Source organism: Blennius ocellaris (genome assembly GCF_963422515.1).
Source record: "Blennius ocellaris genome assembly, chromosome: 14".
Lineage (NCBI taxonomy): Eukaryota > Metazoa > Chordata > Actinopteri > Blenniiformes > Blenniidae > Blennius > Blennius ocellaris.
This window is the reverse complement of record NC_137663.1, coordinates 14,944,950-14,969,142: the sequence shown is the minus strand read 5'-3', so window position 1 is coordinate 14,969,142 and position 24,193 is coordinate 14,944,950. Positions and strand designations below refer to the sequence as shown.

Genomic DNA, 24,193 nt, shown 5'->3' with positions numbered 1-24,193 from the left:
GCGCAGCAAGTACATCCGTAACACTGAACAGTGGCGAAAATGAACGAAGCGCCGCTCGGGAGCACCTTCGGTAAACATGGCGGCGAAAGCGCTCCGACAGCGCACCAGGCGAGGCAGCAGACAAGATGCGAACAACGTGAACGTCCCCGCCGAGGCTCGGCCCCCGAAAGAGGAGAAAGTCAGCGATGACAGCAAGACGACAGAGACTCGCCAAGAGTGAGTATGAGCCGGAAGGACGGACGGACGTTGAGCACGGAACCCTCCGGTGCGGAGGGTTCCATGCTCCGCTGCGGCTGACAGCCTGAATCGGGGAACTAGCTAGCTGGCTACTTCAGCAAGTTTTAGACGTAACGACACATTAACTAATATTAACGTCCATATAACCACACTCGGATCAGTGTGTTCACTATGATCTAAAACAATCCCGCGGGTCGGGGTGGGTGGTGGCGGGGGTATTCAGCCTCCCCAGCCTGTTTTGTTAATGTCTCAGCTGATAGATGAGTTCCCGGGCTGAGCTTCATTCATTCAGCTCAGCTGTGCTTCTGTCACATCTGTGATCAACATCTCGCCACGGAACACCGTGCTGGACACGGGACGTGGAGGCCTAACTCATATTAATAGCGGTCGTTATTGATCCATTATTGGATCCGTCCGTGATAAATATTGACAATGTGTGAGGTGACGTGTCATTATGAAACGTAACCCGAGGTCGAGATCAGTCGACTAATCTGACTAATCTGATGATGAGTGTGAACAAAGGAAACGCTGCCAGACATAAACAAGGATCACTGTTGTCATTGTGAACACATGCAAAGAGCAAGGAGCATGAAGGCAGCTTGCCACATCTGGAGGATGCCTCTCGTTTCATAGATAATGGGAGGAAATGAGGATCTCTTCCTCTGATAATGCAAAATTATATCAGGAAAAACTACGAATGTTATCATTTATACAATTGAAAATGCTCTCGGGATTTCTTTGACCAACATAGAGACAAACCATATTTGTTGTGAAGTACAGTGTCAGACACACTGAAACTCACATCTATGAGCTATTGTTTGGTCAAACAACATGTTTTTGGACACAGAGGATACCAGACGTGCAAACTTCACTGCTTGAACCCATAACCTCCTTGCTGTGATGAAAAGGAGATTAATTAAAAATTAATCGGTGTGATTTCCATGTCTGTGTGAGACTGTGTGTCTTTGTGCTGTGATGGACAAGCGATCTTTTGCCCACAGTCAGCTGGGCTTGCCCTGCAGTCTTGGGCTGAATAAAGCCGTGTAGAAGATGGACAAAGGAATCAGATAAAGAATGCTCGTACAAAAGACTTCATATGAGCTGATAATGAAATGATATGGTATGTTGTGTCTGAGTTGAATACATAGTGTGAAAACAAACCATCTCACTTGAATTCAGTGGAATTTTACAATAATAAAGGGTTAGGGTTACAGGGTTACATCAGAAAATGTTGTTTTTTTCATATTGTCTCATACAATTATTTTAACACAAATATTTGCAGAATACTGAGAATGAACAATACGTATGTATGTAGAACAAATTTGAAGATAAGTACATCTGGATATTGTCTCAAGTTCAAGACAAACTAAACACGTTTGTGCAAGTTTGACAGAATAGTTTTGGATTTGACTAAAAATGTATTTGAATTTATAATCTAGCAGCACAGCAATGAATAATAATTATGCAAAATATTCCTCCCACAGAAAGGGCTTGGCAATATGGGCAAAAACCAAGTGATTGTATCAACAAGTCATTATATTTATACCCTGACAAAATCTGTTAATGTATTGTGACACTTTACCACTGACTTTGCTTTGGCACAATATTACACAGTGAAAGTGTCTCAAACCAAAAAAAAATCTGGTCATGATATAATAATATTCACAGTATTAAATGTGTTTAGAATGTGAAATACATTTTAAACACACAGTGTTTAAAAGTCCAACAATAGCTCTAATGATGCATGTAAAATGAACATTTCAGGATAAGATGAGACACAAACTGAATGGAAATATCAGTGTAGCATAGTGTACAATGCGTAATTAGATTAAAATGGCCTTTAATAGCCCTCGGGCAGAGCTGAATTGTGTTCTCTGGCGGTCAGTCTTTCAGTGCTCGCAGTAATTAGCCTCTCTGTGAGGAGCTGACATTTACTTCATGTTCCGCCGTACTCTGATCCCCTTTGTAGTTACTTGCATATTAATTGGATCACCCTGAAAAGATTACTAGGAGAGCTTTTTAATTACTGTGTATCTAAAAACGAGATCTGTTATTAAAACACATGTACCGTGGGCAAATTACAGTGCGAATACGACATCCTCTTAACAGATGTACTAATTTAGTACTACTCCTATTGTTGATGAATACCTTTTTCAATGTTCCGAGCTCTTGTGTACGAGTATGTTTTTGAGCCGTGTTTGAATTTATTGCAGCCATACTTTTTTTTTTTCTTTTTCTAACAGGGCAATAAGTCGAGGAGGGCAAGTATGGGCTCCGGAAGGCTCGACGGCCTTCAAATGCCTGCTCTCTGCACGTTTCTGTGCAGCTTTGCTGAGCAACATCTCGGACTGCGACGAGACGTTCAACTACTGGGAGCCCGTGAGTGTTTCCGTCCCATCAGCAATCTTCTTATGCGGCATACATTTACAGTCCCCCGGAGGGCTTTCACTGTCTGTCTTTATTATTCCTGCAAGATACCCCTTTGTCTTTCATTAACTACCCTCACATGTTGCGTTTTCACAGATGCACTACCTGCTTTATGGTACAGGAATGCAGACGTGGGAATACTCGCCGCTGTACGCCATCAGGTCCTACGCTTACTTATGGCTCCACGCGCTCCCTGCTTGTTTGCATGCCCATGTTCTTCAGACAAACAAGGTAACCTTTCCCAGGTGTATTCTGAACTTGTGTTGTTGTAATTTGTGTGGGAAACAACAGTATAATCAAGACCTTCTGTGTGTGTGTGTGTGTGTGTGTGTGTGTGTGTGTGTGTGTGTGTGTGTGTGTGTGTGTGTGTGTGTGTGTGTGTGTGTGTGTGTGTGTGTGTGTGTGTGTGTGTGTGTGTGTGTGTGTGTGTGTGTGTGTGTGTGTGTGTGTGTGTGTGTGTCTTTAAGTATATTAAAGTCAGTTGATAAAGAATTTTTTATTGGGGCCTGATCAGTTTCATTTAAAAATTGCAGTTATTCAGATGAAATTTGGACAAACGGTGTCACTAAATGTTCCTCTGTGATATTTCCTGCAAGAACACACACACACACACACTTATTATAACATTATACTTGAACATGTGTCGTCGCTTCAGGCCTGTGTTACGACTGTGTTGCAGGTGTTGGTGTTCTACTTTGTCAGATGTGTCTTAGCATTCTCCTGCTGTGTCTGCGAGCTCTATTTCTACAAGTGAGTTCAACCTCCTCTTCTATGCGACGGGGCTTGGTTCTGCTTTGACTTTGAAATTTTGAGCTACATGCATTGACGTGCGTGCGCCACATTGAAAGGAACTGTTTGCTTTGGTTTGTGTGACGTGCAGAGCTGTTTGTAAGAAGTTTGGCTTGCACGTGGGCCGCCTGATGTTGGCATTCCTTGTCCTGAGTACAGGCATGTTCTGCTCATCCGCAGGTTGGTTTTATTTATTCACCTTAAGTGTCGATTCTTTGGTCGTTCATTTTTTTTTTTTTTTTAGTTTTGGATTTGGACTGTGTTATAATTTCCGTTATACAGACATTGTTGTACTTTGCCACCTAAATAAAAGTGCCATAAAAAATTGTACTGTTATAAAAAAAGACTGTAGATTTGACATAGAAGAATAAATGATATAAATGGAACAGTTTAGGCCTTCCCATTCGCATTCAACTCTTAAATGATTAGTGTATTCATTTCCCACCGGCATGTCTACATTTTGAAGTTATTGTGTAAAGATTATCTGTAGCAATTTCTATCGGGTTTTTTTTTTTTTTTTTCTTCCTCTACAAGATTTCCGGTCCAAAACTTGTCCCGCAATGTTGAGTGCACGAACACAACAAGCGCATCGAAATGTTTGGAAAATTCGGCAATAGTGTGCAATGACTGGTTAGAATGACTTGTTAACGATTCAGCAAACCGTTTGCTATATTGTTCATATTGTCCATATGCAAGTTCCCATGAAGCCGTTATGCATCAGGCTTTGAGGAGGTAATGGAAAGGACTGTGATGTGAATCCTTGGCTGTTTTTTTTTTTGTTGCTTTTTTGTTTTTCTACTCATCCTCCTTTCTTTTGTCTCTCCGCAGCGTTCCTACCTTCATCTTTCTGCATGTACACGACCCTGGTTGCGATGACGGGTTGGTTTCAGGACTCCACGCCGTTAGCCGTTTTGGGTGTCGCAGCGGGTGCCATTGTTGGATGGCCGTTCTCTGCTTTGATTGGGTACGGCTGTACAGTGAGCTTTGACCGGCCACTTGACTCCCCAAACTGGCTTCTCAAAATGCATGCTTTGCTCCTTTCAGTATACCGATTGCTTTTGACCTGCTGGTGCTGAAGAAGCAATGGAAAAGTTTCCTCCTCTGGTCTGCCGTCGCCCTGCTCCTTCTGCTGGTGAGACTTTCTCTTACAATAGCTTGTGAAGGAAAGCAAAAACTCCTGTAGTTTCTGTATGGATCTTTTTTTTAGGAGAAGAAATTAGTTCTTGTTCAATTCTGCTGCTTTAACCCAATATTCACAGAAGTGGGTCCATTTCTTCCTTCGTTTCTTCCCAGGTGCCTCTGGTGGCAGTCGACTCCTTCTTTTATGGCAAAATGGTCATAGCTCCTCTTAATATTCTTCTGTATAATGTATTCACACCGCATGGTCCCGATCTGTATGGTACGTACACATTTCCAATGTTTTTGACATATTATACAGTCATGAAAGCAACTATAAGACAAGCCACTTTACACTAAGTTGTCCTGGCTTTATTTTGGCATAATTGTATTTTAACAGTGTAAATACAAAAACATTTTCTTTAAATAAATCTATGACAATCAGTTTGTAATTGTTGCTTTTTGTAGTTACTGTGTTTATCTAAGCTGTATTCTTTCTACATGCTCTTATGATGTTTCGTCTTCAGGTACAGAGCCGTGGCATTTTTACTTTGTCAACGGGATCCTGAATTTCAACCTGGTGTTCGCTCTGGCTCTGTTTTCCCTGCCGCTCACTGCTCTCATGGAAACTCTACTGCACAGGTTCAACGGTGAGGATCGTGTCTTCATCCTACACCGGCGCCACCAGTTTGAAATGTCAGGGTATATTCACCCACGTACTCTTCGTATATGTATTGAAACAGCTACTCTTGTGGTTGGATTTGTTTGTTTCTGCAGTGCAGAACCTGGGCCGTCCCTACTGGCTGACTCTGTCTCCCATGTATCTGTGGATGCTGGTTTTCTTCACTCGACCTCATAAAGAGGAACGTTTTCTCTTTCCGATTTACCCTCTCATCTGCCTCAGTGGGGCAGTAGCGTTGTCCTCTTTACAGGTGTGGTTTACTGCATGTTTTTTTTTTTTTTTTTTGTCTTACATTTTAGGCCCATATTCATCATTGATGTACATGTAGGATGAATTTGTTCTTCTATTCCGCAGAAATGTTACCACTTTCTGTTCCAGCGGTACCGACTGGAGCACTACACAGTCTCATCCAACTGGTTAGCTCTCAGTACCGTGGTGGTCTTCACAGTGTTGTCACTCTCTCGCTCAGTCGCTCTCTTCAGAGGTCCGTCTTCACAGAAAACGATATTCCTCCTCAGTGAAGTAAGAGAAGTGTAAGGTGGAATGATTTTTGCTTTTGTTGTTTGTCTATCTACAGGCTACCATGCCCCTCTGGACCTGTACCCTGAGTTTCACCGTATCGCCAAAGATCCGACCCTACACTCGGTCCCAGAAGGCAGACCTGTCAGTGTGTGTGTTGGTAAAGAGTGGTACCGCTTTCCCAGCAGCTTCCTCCTCCCTCACAGGTCGGTATCTCAAGCTGCAATCCCACCTGAGACACAAGTGGATCACTTAAAAAAATTAAATCAAATCCATATGTGACCCATATTTGATTTTTACTATTTTACTATTAGTTCTCACAATTCTGCCACAATGTGTGGTAACACAGACTTCCGTGTCTACTTACATTTTAAAAATAATTTTTTATAACTGTTATATTTCCAGCTGGCAACTGCAGTTCATCCAGTCAGAGTTTAAGGGGCAGCTGCCTCAGCCGTACGCCTCCGGTCCTCAGGCCACACAGATGATCCCGGCCAATATGAACGACCAGAACCTGGAGGAGCCTTCCAGATATGTGAGGCTCATTCATCTTGGACATGTAGGCTGTGGAATTATTAGCATCCGGTTGATCTTGTTAGTTATGTTTTTTTTTTTGCTCCGTGCAGGTGGATTTAAAGCAATGCCATTACCTAGTGGATCTTGACACAGATGAAGAGACGACGCTTGAGCCTCGTTATTCAGCCAACAAAGAGGAATGGAACGTCGTAGCTTTCAAGCCTTTCTTGCAAGCATCACGGTATTTCTGCAAACACACAGTTTACACAGCAACATATTATAGCTTAAAGGAAATAGAAGGTTGAGACGAGAGCTACGGTGAAAAACATCCTCATTTTAAAGTGTTGAAAGATTTTGAGTGCGAAGCTATTTAAAGCAAACAAATATAAAATCAGGAGCTCCAGCTTTATTCCATCTATTAAAAAAAAGATTTAAGTGACAGGTATGCTTTTTTGATTTTTTTTTTTTAAATGAAGCATTTTGTCTCCCAGGTCGTCCCCTCTCCTCAGAGCGTTCTACATCCCGTTTATATCAGACCATCACACCACCTACAAGCGGTACGTCATCTTGAAACCACGGCGGCAAAAGCAGCCTCGTAAACGGGCCCACGGGTGACCTTTGACCCTCAAACCGACCCCAAGAACAAAATCCTAAGCAGTGAAATCACATCTGCTCAGAACAGCTGGTAACATGTGTCGGTGTGCATGTGATTTGAAAGTGTTTGTGTTTGTCTCATGAACCATTTGGAGATTTCTGAACCTTTAAAGACATTACATCCGTTTTTGGGCTCAAGTGTGTGTGACTGTGTGTGTCTGTGTGTGTCCTTGCGTGAATGTGAGAGTGAAGAAGAAATGTCGTGTATGCAGAGATCTTTGGCAGGCGTCAGCTGGACATTCTGTGTAATTTGTGTCTGAGTGCAGCTGAATGCGCACAGTGGATGCGCAAGTGTTTTTCTTACTATTAGACAATTGAATTTGTGGCCTGTTCAAATGAAATTCTCACTGGGGAATCTTTCAGTGTTTTCCTGTCTGTACATGAACAGTGTCATGGTGTCTGCTCTGTTCAGATTGAGTGGTGAAGTTGAATGAAAGCGAGAGTACAAGTAATTTAACTTGGAATGTTAATAAAAACATGATCAACTGTGACGGCGACCTTCCTGTTTTTTATTTATTTTTTATGATAATCAGACCATCACACATACACAGTTCTTTTATTTGAAGATTTTATTATGTAATAAACATACAAATCACTCTCACAGGAGACATTTCTAGGCATTGCACATTCAGAATAGATAAGAATAATAATGATGAAGTATTCCATAATTTTTCAAAATCATGCCATTTTCTATCATTGGGCTGCAGGCACTGATGCTGATATCACATTGACATATTTTATTCCCTCGATAGATGGTACAGTGCCATGAATAAATAATGAAATCAGTGTATCAAGATTTTGACATCTTTACATTTTAAGGCAGAATAAAAAAATCTAACCAACAACCCCTCCTTCAAGCAGTATTGGTTCATTCTGTTTGAATCGTTTGGATGTGATCTGTCTCTGAACGGTACGTAAGTGTGATTGAAACAGAATTTCCGGGCGCGGCAAACATGAGAGTCCGTGACCTTAAAGGTCACACATTCAAGCAAGGGCAGAGTGACAAGACCATGCAAACAGGCTTTTATGCACACAAATAAATACACACACACACACACACCCACACAATTTCATTGTCAAAGCTCCTCAATGAAGACGTGTGGGGAGAGAAAGAAATTTGGTCCACGTCATTTATTTTTATTTTGACGTTTCCTTATGGGTCACTTATGTTTTCAAGGCTGCCTCAGAAGGCTTCCCATGCAATAACTTGTTCATGTCAAATCATTCAAAACAATTGGTGTTCTGTAATTGATTGAGTGTCCAGTTATGTTGAGCAGCCACACAATCCCAGCAGCAAACCCCCTCAGAGATTTCTATATGACTATAGGGCGGACAAATTATGGACAGCTTTTAAAATAATGACAATCAATGAATCTGAAAAATGTGATGCTTTCTTTTTGTATTTAAAATTTTTGTAAAAAAAAACCAAACAAAAGATCTACATTTGTGCAAATCAACATCTGGCAGAGATATTGGGTTTGTAGCACAAAAATTGGCTCACGCAGCCTCAATTCATTCAAATATTTAGAAGAGCTGCATGCTGAAAATCCCAAGTGGACTTATTAGTTTATAGCTTCACTGACATGACATCATTTTAACAGATTTTATGCATCACCCACGGGAGCAATAAAAAGAGTTTTATACAACTGTAAACTGTCTGACATGTGGAGCTGCCATTTAGAAATCTATGCCAAGACTGATTCAAAGTGTTTTTTCCCTCTCGATTTTGAGCGTTTTCTCATTTCCACTTGTGTATTATTTTTTATTTTTTTGCAGATCTTTTTATGCTTCTTTGGTGAGAGGAGGGAGTCATTCCTATAATCTTATGACGACTTTAAGTAGAAAACACCTACAATGAAAGCAGTAGGTCTCAATTATTCAGCTGAAACGAGACATCATTTTTGGAGTGCTATGTCTGTCACATTATTGTTAAAATGTAATTTTCAAATCCTGTGTAACAAGACCAACTGATATTCATTGACCCTTGAAATTATCGGGTGATGGCAAAAATTTCAAAGATGTGTCAAATAATTTTAAGGAGATTAAACACAGATTACCAGCATTGAGCTATAGAAGGTTTTTTTTTCTTTCGAGAAGGGTTCTGAAATACAATTGACGCATGATCCCATCTAATTGGCAGAGTACTTTCATTTGTTGCCATATAACAAATCTAACTTGTTTTCAGGTCTAATTGTCAATCCCTAACAGACTCAGCAACACCCACGTACTGTAAATGTACTGTTTTTATCAAATACTCTCAAGCTCATTCACCGTCGCACAGATGCTGCTCTACACTCAACGAAGAAGCCGTTTCTTGGATCAGTAGTTTGCTTTGTTTATCCACTCTTGCTCATTGAAGTATCTGCTGCTCCCATCCAGAGTCAGGCCGTTTCTGTAGTAATCCAAGGTTGCCTGGTAGGATTTCCGGTTGGCGTAAGTTCCCAAACTGGTTTGGTAGGTGTCCTTGTTGCTGGTGACGTACGTCTGATAGAGGTCGGCCTTTACTGAAGGCCTGAGTTTGGGATCGTAAAGGTCACTCCCTGCTCTGATGCTGGAGTCATACAGTCCGTGGTCAACGTACACACTGGGGCCATAATGCTCACTCTTGGTGGTGCGGCGGCCGAGACTCCTCTCGTAAAACTCCCTCTGCCCAGTGCGACCCAGGCTGCCGTCGTTCAGCTCCCTCTTCGCCGGTCGTCCCAAGCTGGTGTCGTAGAAGTCACGGGTGCCACGGCGCCCGAGGCTCAGGTCGTTCGCGTCGAAGTTAAGGAAGCAGCTCTCCGTGCTGGCCAGTGTCACAAAGCCGCTCTCCGTGTCCCGACCCCCGAGGTTGTCGTAGTCGCCGGTCGGTGTGTCAGGAGAGGAGCACAGGAAGGAGGTGTTTTTGGTGTTTGGACGAGCTGAAACCAGGTCATCGTCTTTCTGAGAGCGAATTACGTTGTAGACGTCGGTTTGAGCCGGACTGGGACAGTGTCCTGGGTCTGTCTGGCACACTTCTGACTTCTGCTGCTTTCTCCTTCTGTTTCAAACACAAACGAAATACAATCAAGGTCTGGAGGACATTATTTATTTATTGTCTATTTTTATTAAAGTTTTTTTTTAATTGTCTTGTTTTTCCTGTTTATGCTTTAGCTTTTTGTCTTATCTAGTTTTTCTTGCTTTGACTTGTATACGTGGGCTACTTGCAATGTTTGGACATCTCTGTCTGTCCCATGCATTTGATTGGTCCCATTCATTCCACCCGTTTGAATGAATTACCTCTTGTGTGATAAATGAAGTTAACTGAACCGAACTGAACTGAACTGAACTGAATTGAAAAAAGACACTTGGGACATTAATGGAAAACGAAAACTGAACCAGACTGCAGAGTTTTTGACTAACTTATTACTCAGCAACCTGAAGTCCTGGCATGAATAAAGCATTATAGAAGATGGATGAAGCTATAACTCAAAGAGTTTTTAGCGTGAAGAAAAAGCTATTGTCATTATAAACTGCTCCTAAGAATATATTAGCAAGAAAAATCCTATTCAATTTCATTCCTTTGTGAAAAATGTATCCTGTTCAGTAAAAGTAATTTGAAACACTTTAACGAGCCACACTGATGTACTGAGTAATGTCTTCCTAAATTACAGTGCTCTATAAATCATACCGCACAATAGTCACCCATAGCCATAAATGTGAGCCAGAGTGCGGAGATCCACTGTTGAAACAGTCCCAAGCAAATGCGCTATTTACTGGTGCTTAAGTAGTGCTGATAAAAAAAAGTGCTGTTCCCCACTGTCTTAGAGAAGCGATGAGGCTTTTTAGATAATGAAACTACCCGTCGAGAAGCTATTTCTGAAGCAATTTTTTTGTCTTCGGCAGGAAAAAAAAAATGGGCCAAGTGCCTCAGAGAGAGAAGAGAAGTTAGAACATATTGATGGGTAGGCTTGTTGATTTAATTTACTCATCACTAAAAGCCATGTAGCATCACAAGAATAAATACAGTGACAATCTTCAACCATTTAAATGACTTTACCAATTAGTTTGATGTATAATAGAATGATAGAAAACCCCACGCTCTCTCTGCCCCATAAAAGTGAAGTGGACATGATTGATATTCAATATTTTTACTTTTGATGCCAGTTGCACTATTTTTTGTGCTCTAATCTTTGCTTTGTTTGAGATCTTCACCGTTTGCCAAGCAGCTTGAAGCAGCAGACCCCCGTCACCGTCAGCAGCAGCAGTATGAGGGGGATGGTGGGAATGATGATGTAAACCAAATTCACAACTGAAAGAGAGACACAAACAACAGACATTTGACAGATCTTGTCAGTGCCGTGCAGCATCATCGTGTGTGCGCTGAGAGAGACAAAACATAGATTTGCTCCACCTGTTCTCCTGGCATGGCCACTTGGCTTCCACGGCAAAACAGGCGATGGAAGAATATCTGTAATGAAAGGCGTCAGACTGTTTTACTATGTGCTGACAAGTACAGTAAAGAAGCCCTTATTTAGACAGTGACTTCACCTGTTAGCGTGGAGTTGGGAGAGGGAGACGGGTCCTGTGGCTTGTCTGGGGAGACAAAGAATCACAGTCAGTGGTATCTTAGTAATTTCAAAGTGAAAGATTAAAAAAAAAAAAGAAATTCTGAATTTGCAGCCGCACCTGCAGTGTATTTGCAGATGAAGTTGTTCTTGGTTTCACAGTTGTCGTCATTCCACTGGAACATGTAGAGGCCCCCCAGACCCGGGGGAGCCGACGGTTGGTGGTACATGACCACGCACACCTCGTAGCCGCATGACGGCTCATCCCAGTGCCAGTTCCTAAAGGAAACACCCACAGAGGCGAGGCAAGGCAGATTTAATCCACAGCACCATTCAGACAAAGCAATTCACTTTACAAGGCACAAAAAGACACATTTGACACAGTGAAAACCGTGTCACTTCGCTCCCACCTGAATGTGGACTTGCCACCATCCAGCCAATAATACTGTGAGGAGCAGTCCGAGCTGTTGTCGTCCTCTCCATTGCCACGCCGGAGGCCAATCCAGAAGTCTCCGTCAGTTGGGCGTAGCTCTGTGATGAGCTGCTCGATGATCTTCTGCTCGGACGCAGACTCCACGCTCAGCAGCTGCCCTCCGTCCCGCCTGCAGGCCAGCTCAGCCTCCATGAAGTTCAACCTCCTGCGGAGCTCCGAGAAATAGGCCAGCTTGTAGCATGGCTTTCCTTTTCCTGCCTTGCACACACGCTGACCTAAAGACACACACATATTGAATGTATAGAAAAATTTAATATGAACATGTCGTATATTTTTACTTGTATGTGCAAAGTAGGTAGATTCTGATTCTGTGGGAATAAAAGCAAAATTGTGTTCCTTACCTCTGGCTTCAAATATGTCTGCTTCAAAAGCCAAAGGTCCAAGGTCAACAAGTGAGGACATAAGAAAACCAAAGATGGATCCGCAGTTCAATCAAAAGTTTGCATCTTTGTGGGGGGTTTTTTTTGCTTTTTTTTTTGCATTTTGTGTCTCACTTACCTGTAATAAGGCTGGTCGATGAAGACGGCTCAAAGCATAAAAACAGGAGATAGAAGATGATGGATGGCAAGTCCATTTCTGTCAGTTGATGTCAGTTCACCACCAGAGCTTGTTTTCGAGTTTAGTCTTTTTCATTTCGCAGTCCGTTTCGTCAGGTGAAACCCGCCAAATCCACCTGAACTTAAAAAAAAGTGACAAATGTAGCTTCTGCTGTCGGAAGGAGTTGAAATTCAAAGAGAAAATCAAGGAGATGGTCGAGAGGCAGGTCTTCTGCACTGTGCTAAAAAAGCGAGTATGTGAGGCAGAGGGAGGTGTAGCGAGAGGAGGAGAAAAAGCTGCGTGCGTGTTTGGGAGGGGGCTGCAATCTGTTAAGAGCAGTCTTAATGATTGGAAGAAGAGGCTGCATCGATTGCAAGACATCTAATCATGCAAGTGCTTCTTATCGTAAACGCTGACAAGAGGCAGATTTCACTCCTTCCTTTATGACTTGAGCTTTGGGTATTAGCATTACTAAAGTGTTACATGAAAATGATCTCCTGTAACTCGATAAGGGATATCTTAGAAGAAAAAAAAGGATCTTCGCCCCGGCTTGCAACGTTCATACTCACGCAGTTTTAGTCAAAAAAGGTAGACGGCTGAACACAGCTGACACTTTCGATGGGAGGGACAGGGATACACATCAGTGGAAACTTTGTGTCAAGTTTTAAAAATTCTTGTGGCATGAAATAAAAAAAACAACAACAAAAAAACAAGTTTATTTGACCTGATCTTGAAACAGCCCCACAAACATGGTGATGTTTATAATATTATGTCTCGTGATCTTTTCAAACAGTCTTCAAGCCAGGAAGTTAAAGATAAAACTCAACTAACGAACTCATGCATTGTGACAAACCTTTGTTTTATGGCCCTCAATCATCTCTAGATCTTTTATGGTAAAAAACTAAGCAAAACTGTTTTCTTGTCTTGTACTCATTACTCATCAGCCATAGAGTGGGAGTCCTTCAGAATGATAAAGTAACTTCTTTAAGTTAGTTTGATGCTCTGGGACGTATAAACACATCTAAACTCAAAAAAGCAAGAAAATCCATTTTGTTGGGGTTTTCTTTTTCTTTTTTTTAACGTTTGAAGTTCTTTTTTTTCATACATGCAATGCTTACAAACATATTGGATAAATACAATGGAAGAAAAATCATGTTTGATGGATTATTTCTTTGTTGTATCTATGCCTCTTGGCAATACATCTTTAATGATTATAATTATTCCCTTTTAAAAGGTGCCATATTTATTTAAAAAAAAACATCCATTGGGAGATGAGCAGCAGTATGCAGAGTATGTATGATGAGCTCACAAAGAGTCAACAAGCTTTTCTTTGCTGTTTACTCTTGTTTGGTGCTTGAAGTCTGAAGAAACAACACATATTGATGAATTAACTTTTTATTCATTTTACAAACACGCACCTCGGATTTGTGTGGAAGAGCCACACACATCTTGATATCGCATTGCATCAGGAGATGCCATTCACACTTGTTCCCAAAAGATAATAGATGCAACAAAGAAATAATCCAAAACAATACACCTGTGTATGCAGTTTACATAAAACTAACTCAAATCTTTAAAAAAAAGTACCTTAGTTACTTGGAAGAGCAATTTGTGTCGTTTAAATTGTCTCTCAGTCAGGATGTCGTAGCGGAGTGTATATGGCTGTATTAGTGTGCTGTGACAGCTCAGCTGAAATGTCAGCACTGGTTAGGAGGGTCTAATTCTCTCATTAAGTTCAGCTGAAGTGATGCTTTGTTTGAGTAAAGCATTTATTATTGAGATTCAGTATTTTCAATGGCAGGGGTTTCACTCCATGTACTGTGAAGCAATTGTGCAGTCATGCAGATTTGTACACAACTTCATCATTAGATAGAGTTTATTTATCCTGAAATTAAGAAATTCCCAACAGTGATATATAACAGACAGTAATAGATAATAAGGGGAAATTAATTAATAAAAGCAGTACCCAAAACTATTATTAAATAATGCACATAAAAATAAGATACTATAAGCAAGGAAGGGCATATTGTGTTGTAATGCATCATTGTCAAAACTGGCTTTAAATGATCCACATCTGCCAAGTCTATGTATAAGTGTTTATGTTTTATTCCACATTAGGTGAACAGGATATCATTTGTATATTGACTCCAGTCACCAATGTTTGGGCTGAGGGAGGCTAACAGTGTAATCAATCTTCTGCCTCTTCCTTCATGATGGGAAAAGCGTTTCAGAATAGTCTTTTCTTGGCTTGCTTTATTTTTAGATACTTATGTCCAAATGTTCAGATGGATATGTTACATTAAAGGTTCAGCAACAAACGGTGGTTTCCTTGTTCTTCTGTGTAATTTCATATTCGAGCAGTGGGCTCAGCAGAAACTGTTTGACGATGGACACGTGATATGCTTTTCAGGGCACAAATGGAGGAAAAGTGGATGTATGCGTTTCCTAATAGCAGTAATTTCTGAAATGGGCCATAAGGTTGATTTAGAGCTTGCAGAGAGACAGATCAGCCAGAGTTTAAACAGCAAGATGCCTCATCAGGAATATGCTGCGTGGGCTGAGGGAGGCTGCCCCGAAATTTACTATCCTCATGCGAAAAACTGCTCTATTTAAATACGGCTAATCAGTTTAGCAGTGGATTGATTTCGGTGGAAGGGTTCAGCGTTGTTTAAATTGAAGGCTTGATATAGGACACCAGTATTATTGTGGCGCTCTGGACAATCGAAGAGAAGACAGAGGGGTTAGTGGCTACTGAAGAGGGATTCAATAAGGAATGGACCTCGGTTTAAATTTCCTCTTTGTTTATGGCATCTCAGACCAGAAGAGGGTTTCATTCAATTAAGCTTCCCCCATTTGTTCCTCCTCAAACAGTCTGTCTTCCTCTGTCTCTGCCTTCTTTTCTCATCACAGAAGAGCTCCTCCCTCTCGCCCAATTAAAGGGAAACTAGATGAATGTTCCCAGAGGGAGGCCAGTACATCAACCACCCACCCACCCACACAGACACACACACACACATGCGCACACACACAGAAACTTCCTCAAACGTGAAGGAGGCGGTTTGCCATGTCAGACAATCCAAACGGTAATGTTTATATATAATGGTTATGGCCAATATGCATTAGTAAAGATAATAGCTAAATGCACATTTTGAGAGATAAGGCCCAGGATTGGTGGTTATACAGTGAAATAACACGATCTGAAGCCAGAAAATGGTCACTGACTGCAGCAAATCATTTGTAATGTAATGGACTGTAAAAACTACAACCACCAGCAAAAAAAAAACCCAAAATCCATTTGTTTTCATTTGAAAGCAAGAAAGACATAGAAACAACTTCATTAAAACACCAGAACAAAAACTGTCTTTAAGAGTTATATGAGATTCAATTTGAATGATGTGACTTTGGCGTGATTCCAGACTGAGTGTCCGCAGTGCGCAGGTTCTGCACATGGAGCTGGAAGTCGTCCCTGAGTCACTGACCCAGGAGAGCTGGATGACTCTATCAGCAAAGCTGAGCGGCCATTAAAAAGTTTGGATGAAACCTTTTAATGCCCAAAGTAATTCTTTAAAGCCATTTTTTTCATTGATGTGGCTTTGGGGAAAGCCTAATGGAGGGAAATCGTTCAATAACCTGCAATTCTGAATAAATCAACTGTGTGCTACATGCATCACTATATGAAACAAAGCTTTGTTTTTGTAAACTTATACTCTGGAATAGACAATTCGCTTCACAAGATAGCTATTTAAACATAAACAAAATGCAAATAATTGTTGTTTGATATGTTTGCTTTACAGGCACTGTTTCCCAGACTGAGATGTTGTGTTTATTCAGTGGGGAGGGGATGGTTTATACAGTCAGCCTCATTGCCCTGAACGCTTTCCGCTGCACAGTCAACTGAAGTGCCGCTGCGAAGAGATAAACTGTTTCTGCAATGAGCTCACTGGGGGCATGAAGTTCATGATAAAGCCAATGAATTATTGTTACCCCCACACACACCCCCCTCCCCAACAAAAGCATTTTTAATACAGTTTATGGTGTATTAAATGGATTCTTCCAATAAATTGATTTTATTTTTTGTTGAATAAAGTGCTAGAATTTGAAGTGAACACAGAATGTACTTAAACAGATAAATGTCATCTCATCAAAATGAATGACAAATGGATGTAATTGTTAAATAAAAAAAAAAAACAACAATCAGTAAGCATTGAAAAAGAAATCTGAGATATTTTCAGGTACAGACATTCTTTTTCACTGATTCAATGTGTCGACTCACAGATTCAAGCTGTCACATTTCCAGCTAAAATATTTGAAACCAGTCAAATCTTATCATTCATCCATGTTTTTGTTTGAATAAGCAATAGTGCAGTAAAATGAAAAAAAAAAAAAGATTTATTTTTATTTATTTATTTTTATCATTGCCAGCGTACTTATTTATTCAAAAATTTAAGTGTTGCGTAAACGTCCTGGGTGTCGTTTCCAAGCACAGACTTGAGGAAAGGGACAACTCTGAAAAGATTAATGTGGAAGTCTCTGGAGGTGTCGTCTGACTCGTCTGTACCACTCGTCGTGCACAGGTCCTTGGTGCCCCAGCTGACCACTCCGACCTGTGAAGGAAACGCACCAGGAAGTCAGCGCCAAACAACCACTCAATATTTTCTACCAGGTGAATGTCGCCGTGCAAAGTTTTCACCTGAATTGTTCGGTGCTCATAGTTCTTAAATACGGCGCCGCCAGAGTCACCTGAATCCGCAAATACACGCAGAAAGTAGAAGAATGAGTCACTGTTGATATGAAGGTCGATCATTCACTAGTAGAATATTGCTCAGGAAACTCACACACCTGTACACGCGATATGATCTCTGTGATGGGAACGGCCGCCAGTGCACAAGAAGTTTTCTGTCACCACCACCTCTGGATCAGTCGTATTTACCCCTGGTGCATCCAGTGCATGTATGATACATTGCTTTCTCTGCATCAAAGAGTTGGATGAAGACATCAGATATTTTCAGGTTTGTACTGGCATACACAAAAGGCACAACATAGCTCAGTAGGAGTACTTACATTATCACCAAGCTTGGCAAAGACATCCTTTTCTCTTACTCCCGAGTCACCCCTTGTCAAGAAATTGAGTTTTTCAAGATGGCCAGCTAACAGATGTTCTTCTGTGAACAGAGACAGCGCAGAATAGAGTGAGGTTTTCCGTGATTGTAATGCAAGACCACACAATTACCAGAGGAAAACATGGCACTCACATACCTGCTGAGAATTTAGGTTAACACAATAACGTCAGATGATTAGTGAAATTCTATAGAGACGTGTCAAGCCGACGTCAGCTTAATCACACACCCATTTAGTAGTCATTGTGATGAGGTGAAACAAAGAGCTGCCCAGATGCTCATCTTCATAGGGCTAGGGTTAGGCGACAATAAACCCACTTATGGCCACTTTTGGGTAAATTTTATTAACAACATTCTTAATTGTAGAGTAGCTCAGTGCTGTGAATACACAAGGTCGTTCAACAGAACATCACCACGTGTGAGCATATCGTCTCACCTTGTTGTTTGCAAGTGGTCGCTCCCACCAGTTGGAGAGCATCACTGGTTTCCTGAGTGCAAGGGATGCAAATGGGTCTGCAAATGAATTGAAAGAGGCGCGATAGTAGGTGGGACAGTGCACGTGACATCAAGCCCAAGCGTAAACGACAACTTTAACGTGGCAACAGCAGCTCACCTCACCGAAGAGGAGATACGAACAGCTTCCTCCAGCTGGATGAGAGCCACGTCGTAGTCGTAAAACTCCTTCACGCCCTCATTCACTTTCGCACCAACGTCGTACTTCGGATGCTCCCTGAAGTCTATGACTTTTTTGACTGCAAAGAAAAAGTCGAAATTGTGAACGTTCGCATAGTCAAAGTACATCCATTTGTGTTTCGTGTGAAAGAAAACGATGCCAATTATTGAAGAGGTTTTTTTTTTTAATAATCTTATTACCTGTGCCCTGTCCATCATTAATTTCAACTGTGACGTGACGAGGTTTATCACCAAATCTGAAGCAATGAGCAGCGGTGAGGACAAACTTTGGCGCCACGAGCGAGCCGAAGCACTTCCTCGGCGGGCCTTCATTCTTAAATGTGAAATGATGAAGAAGTAAGTGAGAGGGACTTTGAAGGCAAATTGTTGCCCCATGATTTGAGACAAGGCTGAGTAGGACGTCACGTGGCTCAGCCGCACCAGGGATGTCCTTACTGTGAGCAAAAATCTTTGACACCAGAAACTTATCATTTCATGAAAATACATAGGGGGTGAAATAACTCTTACCTGTACAATGATAAATGCGTACCACGGATATTTTTCCCTGTCGGTGTCTTCCCCAATATCTTTGTGAAGACCACATAGTCCTTGGACTTCTCCCTCGTCTGCACGCAAAAAATTTTATCAAACTAAGTTGGGTTTTTTTCCACATTCTATAAAGCAAATACATATATAGACACATCACTGTCCAGGAGCGAACATTTACTTCACTTAAAGAATCAGCTTTTGGAGTTCATTCCATTACAATAGATTATATGTCCTGTGGGATGCTTCATCATATCTGTTCATCTCTGAAACATCAGAGGTGTCAGATTAATAATAGAAGGTACTTTAGGAAACAAGAGAGCCCTACAGACCTGCTCTTGTAAACATAATCTCTCCCTTGTGTCAAACTGATGCTGGGTGATGCAGGCCGGAGTGAATTCGGACAACAGATGGAGAACAAACAGAAGATTTTCACACCCATTCCTAAAACAAAGGTGACTTACCAATTATATCGTCAAAGGTCTTTTTTAGATTTTTGATGTCTTTCATTCTGAAGTAATGCTGGCCTCCGGTCCCCGCAGTCAGCGGCTGCAGGTCATGGTCCAAGATTTGCGCTCCGATGGCAAAAACATAAATATCTGTAACGCGACGGTACAAAGCAGATGATTTCTTTGCCGAGTTAATCTGCACTGAAGCTTCAAGATCTAGTTTGTGTGATCATGAAATGAGAAGGGTCAAAAGGTGGAGGACCAAAAGTGCACAAATCAGAAGGTAAACTTACCAAGATAGTCTTCTCTGTTGTTATTTTCATGTTGAGAGGTGTGGTTCATGTACACCATGTTCTTTATCTTTGTCACAGTTGGTACGGGCGACCCCCCGATGTTATACCCCCCTGCAAAGGAAACACAGCAGTGAGTTCAAATGACAAAAACACGAGCCAGAGATTCATTAGAGGTCACGAAGCCCACTTGATTCCTACAGGTATAGCACTTTTTTTTTAATGTCTTTAAACATGTGAGTCGGCATTTAATTAATTTATGTCACAAAAATACTATTCTGCCCCGACGTAGCTTTATAGAATCAAGTTTAGGAACAAGGTTGAGAATCACTGTCGTAGACAATCCCTGATCCCAACACCTTTCACCAACAAACTATTTCAAGGAAACAAGCCTAATCATGACAACGAAGGTCTGACCTTACCGTCTGTGAAAATGAGAAAGACGTGGCGATGCTCCTTAAAAGCTTCTCCAGCTCGAATCTTGATGATCGCCATTTTCTCATGGAACTTTTTGAAGACATTGGTCAGATCTGTTCCATGGGTTCTACCTATGAGCCAAAACATAAACACACGCACACACACACACACACACACACACACACACACACACACACACACACACACACACACACACACACACACACACACACACACACACACACACACACACACACACACACACACACGACGTAAAACAAAGCGTCAATTTCAAGTTTGGGATTAAAATGTCCACATGTGAGTTCAGTGTGTTCGTCTCACCGGCCACTGTAAACTCGTTCAACTTCTTCTTGACGGAGCTCAGATCCACTCCGTCGTCGAGGAAGTCAAGAATGTTGACAATTTCAAATTCTCGAGCGGCGAAAAAGACTATTTCATAATTTGGAGTCACACTGAAGGATGAAATCTGTGGACACGTAAAAAGAAAATGATCTCCTTCGAACTCTTGACACTATTTTGTGAACACATGTTTCACTTGTGAAACTGCCGTGAGGTATTTTGTTAATGCAACACCTCTGTGTGTTTCAAACTGCTTATGGTTGTTATTTTGTTAAGTAATTGAGCCATTTATCAGCAGAGAGCTTTTCCTGAAGTGTGCGTTGACACCAAGCCAAAAAAGGACTGGAGCCAAAAGGCATCAGTCAAGATTATGATTTGTAATTCATAATGAAATTTACTTCTAATGGGCTGCCCTGCTGGCAGCCAAATTGAACGAGATTAAATGTGTACATGTCATGTGCACAGTGTGCCCAAATTTGCTTCTAAAAGTGTGTCAGGTATCAAGAAGCTTCATGCATAATTCAGTTTATTTGGCTGGCACTCCCCCTGCTTTATATGGATAGTACTATTTAGGAAGAAATAAAAAAAACACTGAGGTTTGCCAGCCGCTTCATAACAATGTTGACTCAGATACATGATTGGCTGCTTCTGTCATGTTCAATACAATGTCTTGTGCCTGTTAATTCCTCATAAGATCAAATGATTGATTAAATGTCCAGACAGGTCTGACTGATTGCAGTATTTCTGACATGCTTTTTAACAAGTCAGCAAACTTAATGCCAGCACTCCTCTGTAATGTCCCCCAGCCTGCATCCTCAGGCCCTTAAACTGAGCCCCCAATCAGTTATTCTAATATAACTCCCATCCAAGCACAGTGGTACTGACTGCAAGTTCAGCAAATTGCAAGACTGAGCTCTGTGGCAGTCTGCCTTTCCATTATTAAGAGTTCAAAATCCTTTATCTCTCAGTGTAATAACAATTCCAATTTAAAAAAAAAAAAATCTACATGATGTGTTGCAGCTGAAAATTCTCACCTTTGAAATAAGTTTCAAGATAGCATCTTTGGCCTTCTCAATCTGATCCTTTTTAATGCTCTCGGAAATGTCCACAGCAATGTAGATGTTCAGTGTCCCATTTTTGGAAATTCTGATTGATTTCCCCTCCTGTGTGTCATCTGAACAACAACAACAACAAACTCTTAAATACAACGTTGATATGGTCTGTGTATAATATCCCATAAGAAGATATTAAGATCCCCCAAAGGCTGCTGGAATAACAAAGATAATGCTGATACATACCCACACATTTCGACAAACAAGGAAAACTTACCGGTGGACTCTAAAGTGGTGAGGCTTTGTCTGATTGCACTCCCAAATGCCTCTGAAACCTCCAGCGGAGTGTCGTAAGTGTGTCTGTCTGCAAGAAATAAACAGAAGAGAACAGAAGTTTGCATGAATCGAGAAAAAAAAGTGAATAATATGGAACAACGTGTGGGTGTTTATCTCACAGTAGCACGCTGGTTCTTTGCCTGTCCACTGACCGTTCTCCTGACACACTCTGGTTTGGGATCCCACCAAAAACAATTTGCCGTTGCAATGGTATTTCACCTCGTAATTAAAATCAAATATGTTTCCTGTTCTAGTAGCACCAGGTGGAATACCTGGGTCGGCACAGGTGCCTGCAGCTTTAACAGGGGATCAAACATATATAAATGAGAAGAAATCTCCAGAAAAAGTCATTAATAAAAAAATTTTTAAAAGCACAAATAAGACATAAGTACCTTATTTTAAAAATATAGATTTGATCAAATTGAACTTAATTGAAATGATAGTCAATTCCAAGTGAGGACTTACTGTCTCTGCTGCAGATGGGGGTGCGCCCGCTCCACTTGCCATTACTCAAACACACACGCCTGTAGGAGCCTCGCCTTGTGTATCCCGAGTAACATTCATACGTGGTCTCATTGCCGACGTAGTATCTCTCCTGAGGAGGTGACACATCGCCGTTGTCCAGCACATTGGGGTCAGGACATTCAACAACTGTGAAACAAAATAAAAAACGTATCAGTCATCATGCCAGCCTGAGGGGGGAGTGATAATTACTATTACCGGTATGTTACTCACGTCTGCAACTCTGGTGTATGAATCTTTTGGGTGTTGGTGTCCACTTGTCATGGCACTGACGGATCAAGGCGGGGTATGGATAGTAGTTTTCAGGGCAGTGGTAGACCAATATGCTGCCGGTCTGCAGCTGCTTGGTTAGTGTGTAAGAACCCCCCTGAATTCCAATACCATCCTCTGTGCAATCACTTTGAACCTCTCCACCTCCAAAGAAACAATTTTATGATACGATTATTATTGTTGCATTTTAGAATCACTTCTAAGCCTCAGATACATGTTTACTGTTGCGGGAAGGCAGGGTTCAAGGATACAGTGCTCACAGGGAGAACATGCAAACTACAAAGATGTACTCGAACCAGGGGCCCTCAAGGAGTGAAGAGCTACCCACTACACCACTTTGAAAGTATACATCTCAACTGGAATATGTATATGTATGTATGTATGTAGTTATATACTTGTTCAAATAACTATAAAATGTCATTTTGAAGTTGCCATTGAAATATTGAATATTTGGGACTTTAAATCCTAGTATGTCTAATATTTTTCCACACAGATGTTCACAATTAAAATATATATTTAAGAGAGTTTTCAACAGATGACGAATTCATGATTGTTCCATATCATATAAAACATCCATTTCAGGACTCAGAATAATAAACAATATTCAAATTGTTTACATTGGAAATCATTATATATGTTTTTAATTTAAAAGGGGAAAAAAAAGTATATACATACCCATTAAGAGGAAACTTGAGATTACAACAAATGTATTCCATGAAATTTCCATGTTGATCATCAAAGTGAGAAACTGTTTATAAATAACGGAGGGCCAAAGAAGCTGTGGATATATAACAAAATGAACTGTGATCTTCATAGAAAGAGACTGGACAACAAACATCCTGGTAATTATTAACTATAGAACCAATAAAAGCAGAGATCAATGTATGTCAAAAAAGTCACAAAAACTGCGCCATTCCTGTCAATGCGCTGTCACCTCAATTGTAATGACAAATTACTTTTATATAAATCCACAATGATTCTTTGATAACCAGGCAGGGACATTTTAACTATACATATTTATAACTCACTGCTGAATAAATATAGATGTACAATTAAATATAACCCGAAGAGAAATACTGAAACGTTTCCCCCAAAAATTAAAAGATTTAACTAATAACATTATGAACACATGACGCTGTACTGTTTACCTGCTCAGTGCGGCTGCGGTTTCTCAAATATTACTGTCCAGTGTGTCTCAGATTTAAGTAGGGCACAGCTTTGCTATGTTTAAACTGGATTTTCCGCGATGAGGACACAGAAAGTCACATGGTGCCAAAAGAGTATTGGGAAATGAGGAGAAGGACAAACATTTGTTTTCATCATTTCCCAAAACCCAGAAGCATTAGTTGTTGACATGTTGGTTCATCTATTAATTATTTAGCCAATGAAGGTTAGTTAAACTGTTATTGTGGCTGATTCATGCAGCACTTTCAATGGATTCCTCACAACTGAGCTCAGGGAGCCAAAAAGAAGAAACCCAAAGTCATGTGTCAACTATATTGTACATCATCTACAAATGGAAACAACTTCATATTCCCCGTTTAATACTGCACAGAAAAAAAGGACAGAAGTTCACATTCATTCTTCTTGTTTCCAGAAGCTTTTGCATAGGGGCCATCTGAAATCCTACCATGTCACACATTGTGTATTAACACTGAATAAACCA

At 40.9% G+C, this 24,193-nt stretch overlaps 3 protein-coding genes across 3 annotated transcripts; 1 reads left to right on the top strand and 2 right to left on the bottom strand.

The window, feature by feature from the left end:
• The first annotated feature begins 73 nt into the window (after positions 1-73).
• On the top strand, positions 74-7,375 carry alg9 (ALG9 alpha-1,2-mannosyltransferase). Its single transcript, XM_080508901.1, has 15 exons — positions 74-216; positions 2,481-2,616; positions 2,761-2,895; positions 3,344-3,414; positions 3,545-3,633; positions 4,282-4,417; positions 4,498-4,585; positions 4,747-4,852; positions 5,097-5,219; positions 5,347-5,501; positions 5,606-5,735; positions 5,829-5,976; positions 6,176-6,305; positions 6,397-6,527; positions 6,778-7,375. The coding sequence occupies exons 1-15, from the start codon at positions 77-79 to the stop codon at positions 6,899-6,901; spliced, it is 1,842 nt and encodes a 613-aa protein (XP_080365027.1). The 5' UTR covers positions 74-76; the 3' UTR covers positions 6,902-7,375.
• A 1,884-nt stretch (positions 7,376-9,259) lies between these two features.
• layna (layilin a) lies at positions 9,260-12,533 on the bottom strand (the record flags this gene model as incomplete). Its single annotated transcript, XM_080508896.1, has 8 exons — positions 9,260-9,959; positions 11,114-11,210; positions 11,313-11,369; positions 11,450-11,494; positions 11,588-11,745; positions 11,877-12,174; positions 12,301-12,321; positions 12,458-12,533. The coding sequence occupies 8 exons, from the start codon at positions 12,531-12,533 to the stop codon at positions 9,260-9,262; spliced, it is 1,452 nt and encodes a 483-aa protein (XP_080365022.1).
• Positions 12,534-16,923: 4,390 nt separating this feature from the next.
• On the bottom strand, positions 16,924-23,206 carry LOC308139527 (complement factor B-like; the record flags this gene model as incomplete). The annotated part of the gene is made up of 18 exons (XM_080508987.1): positions 16,924-17,100; positions 17,187-17,236; positions 17,336-17,465; positions 17,558-17,658; positions 18,050-18,126; positions 18,227-18,365; positions 18,487-18,619; positions 18,814-18,911; positions 19,296-19,430; positions 19,574-19,684; positions 19,993-20,100; positions 20,330-20,474; positions 21,382-21,521; positions 21,677-21,763; positions 21,855-22,031; positions 22,201-22,386; positions 22,471-22,671; positions 23,203-23,206. 18 exons carry the CDS (start codon positions 23,204-23,206, stop codon positions 16,924-16,926), a joined length of 2,199 nt encoding a protein of 732 aa, XP_080365113.1.
• Between the last annotated feature and the right edge of the window lie 987 nt (positions 23,207-24,193).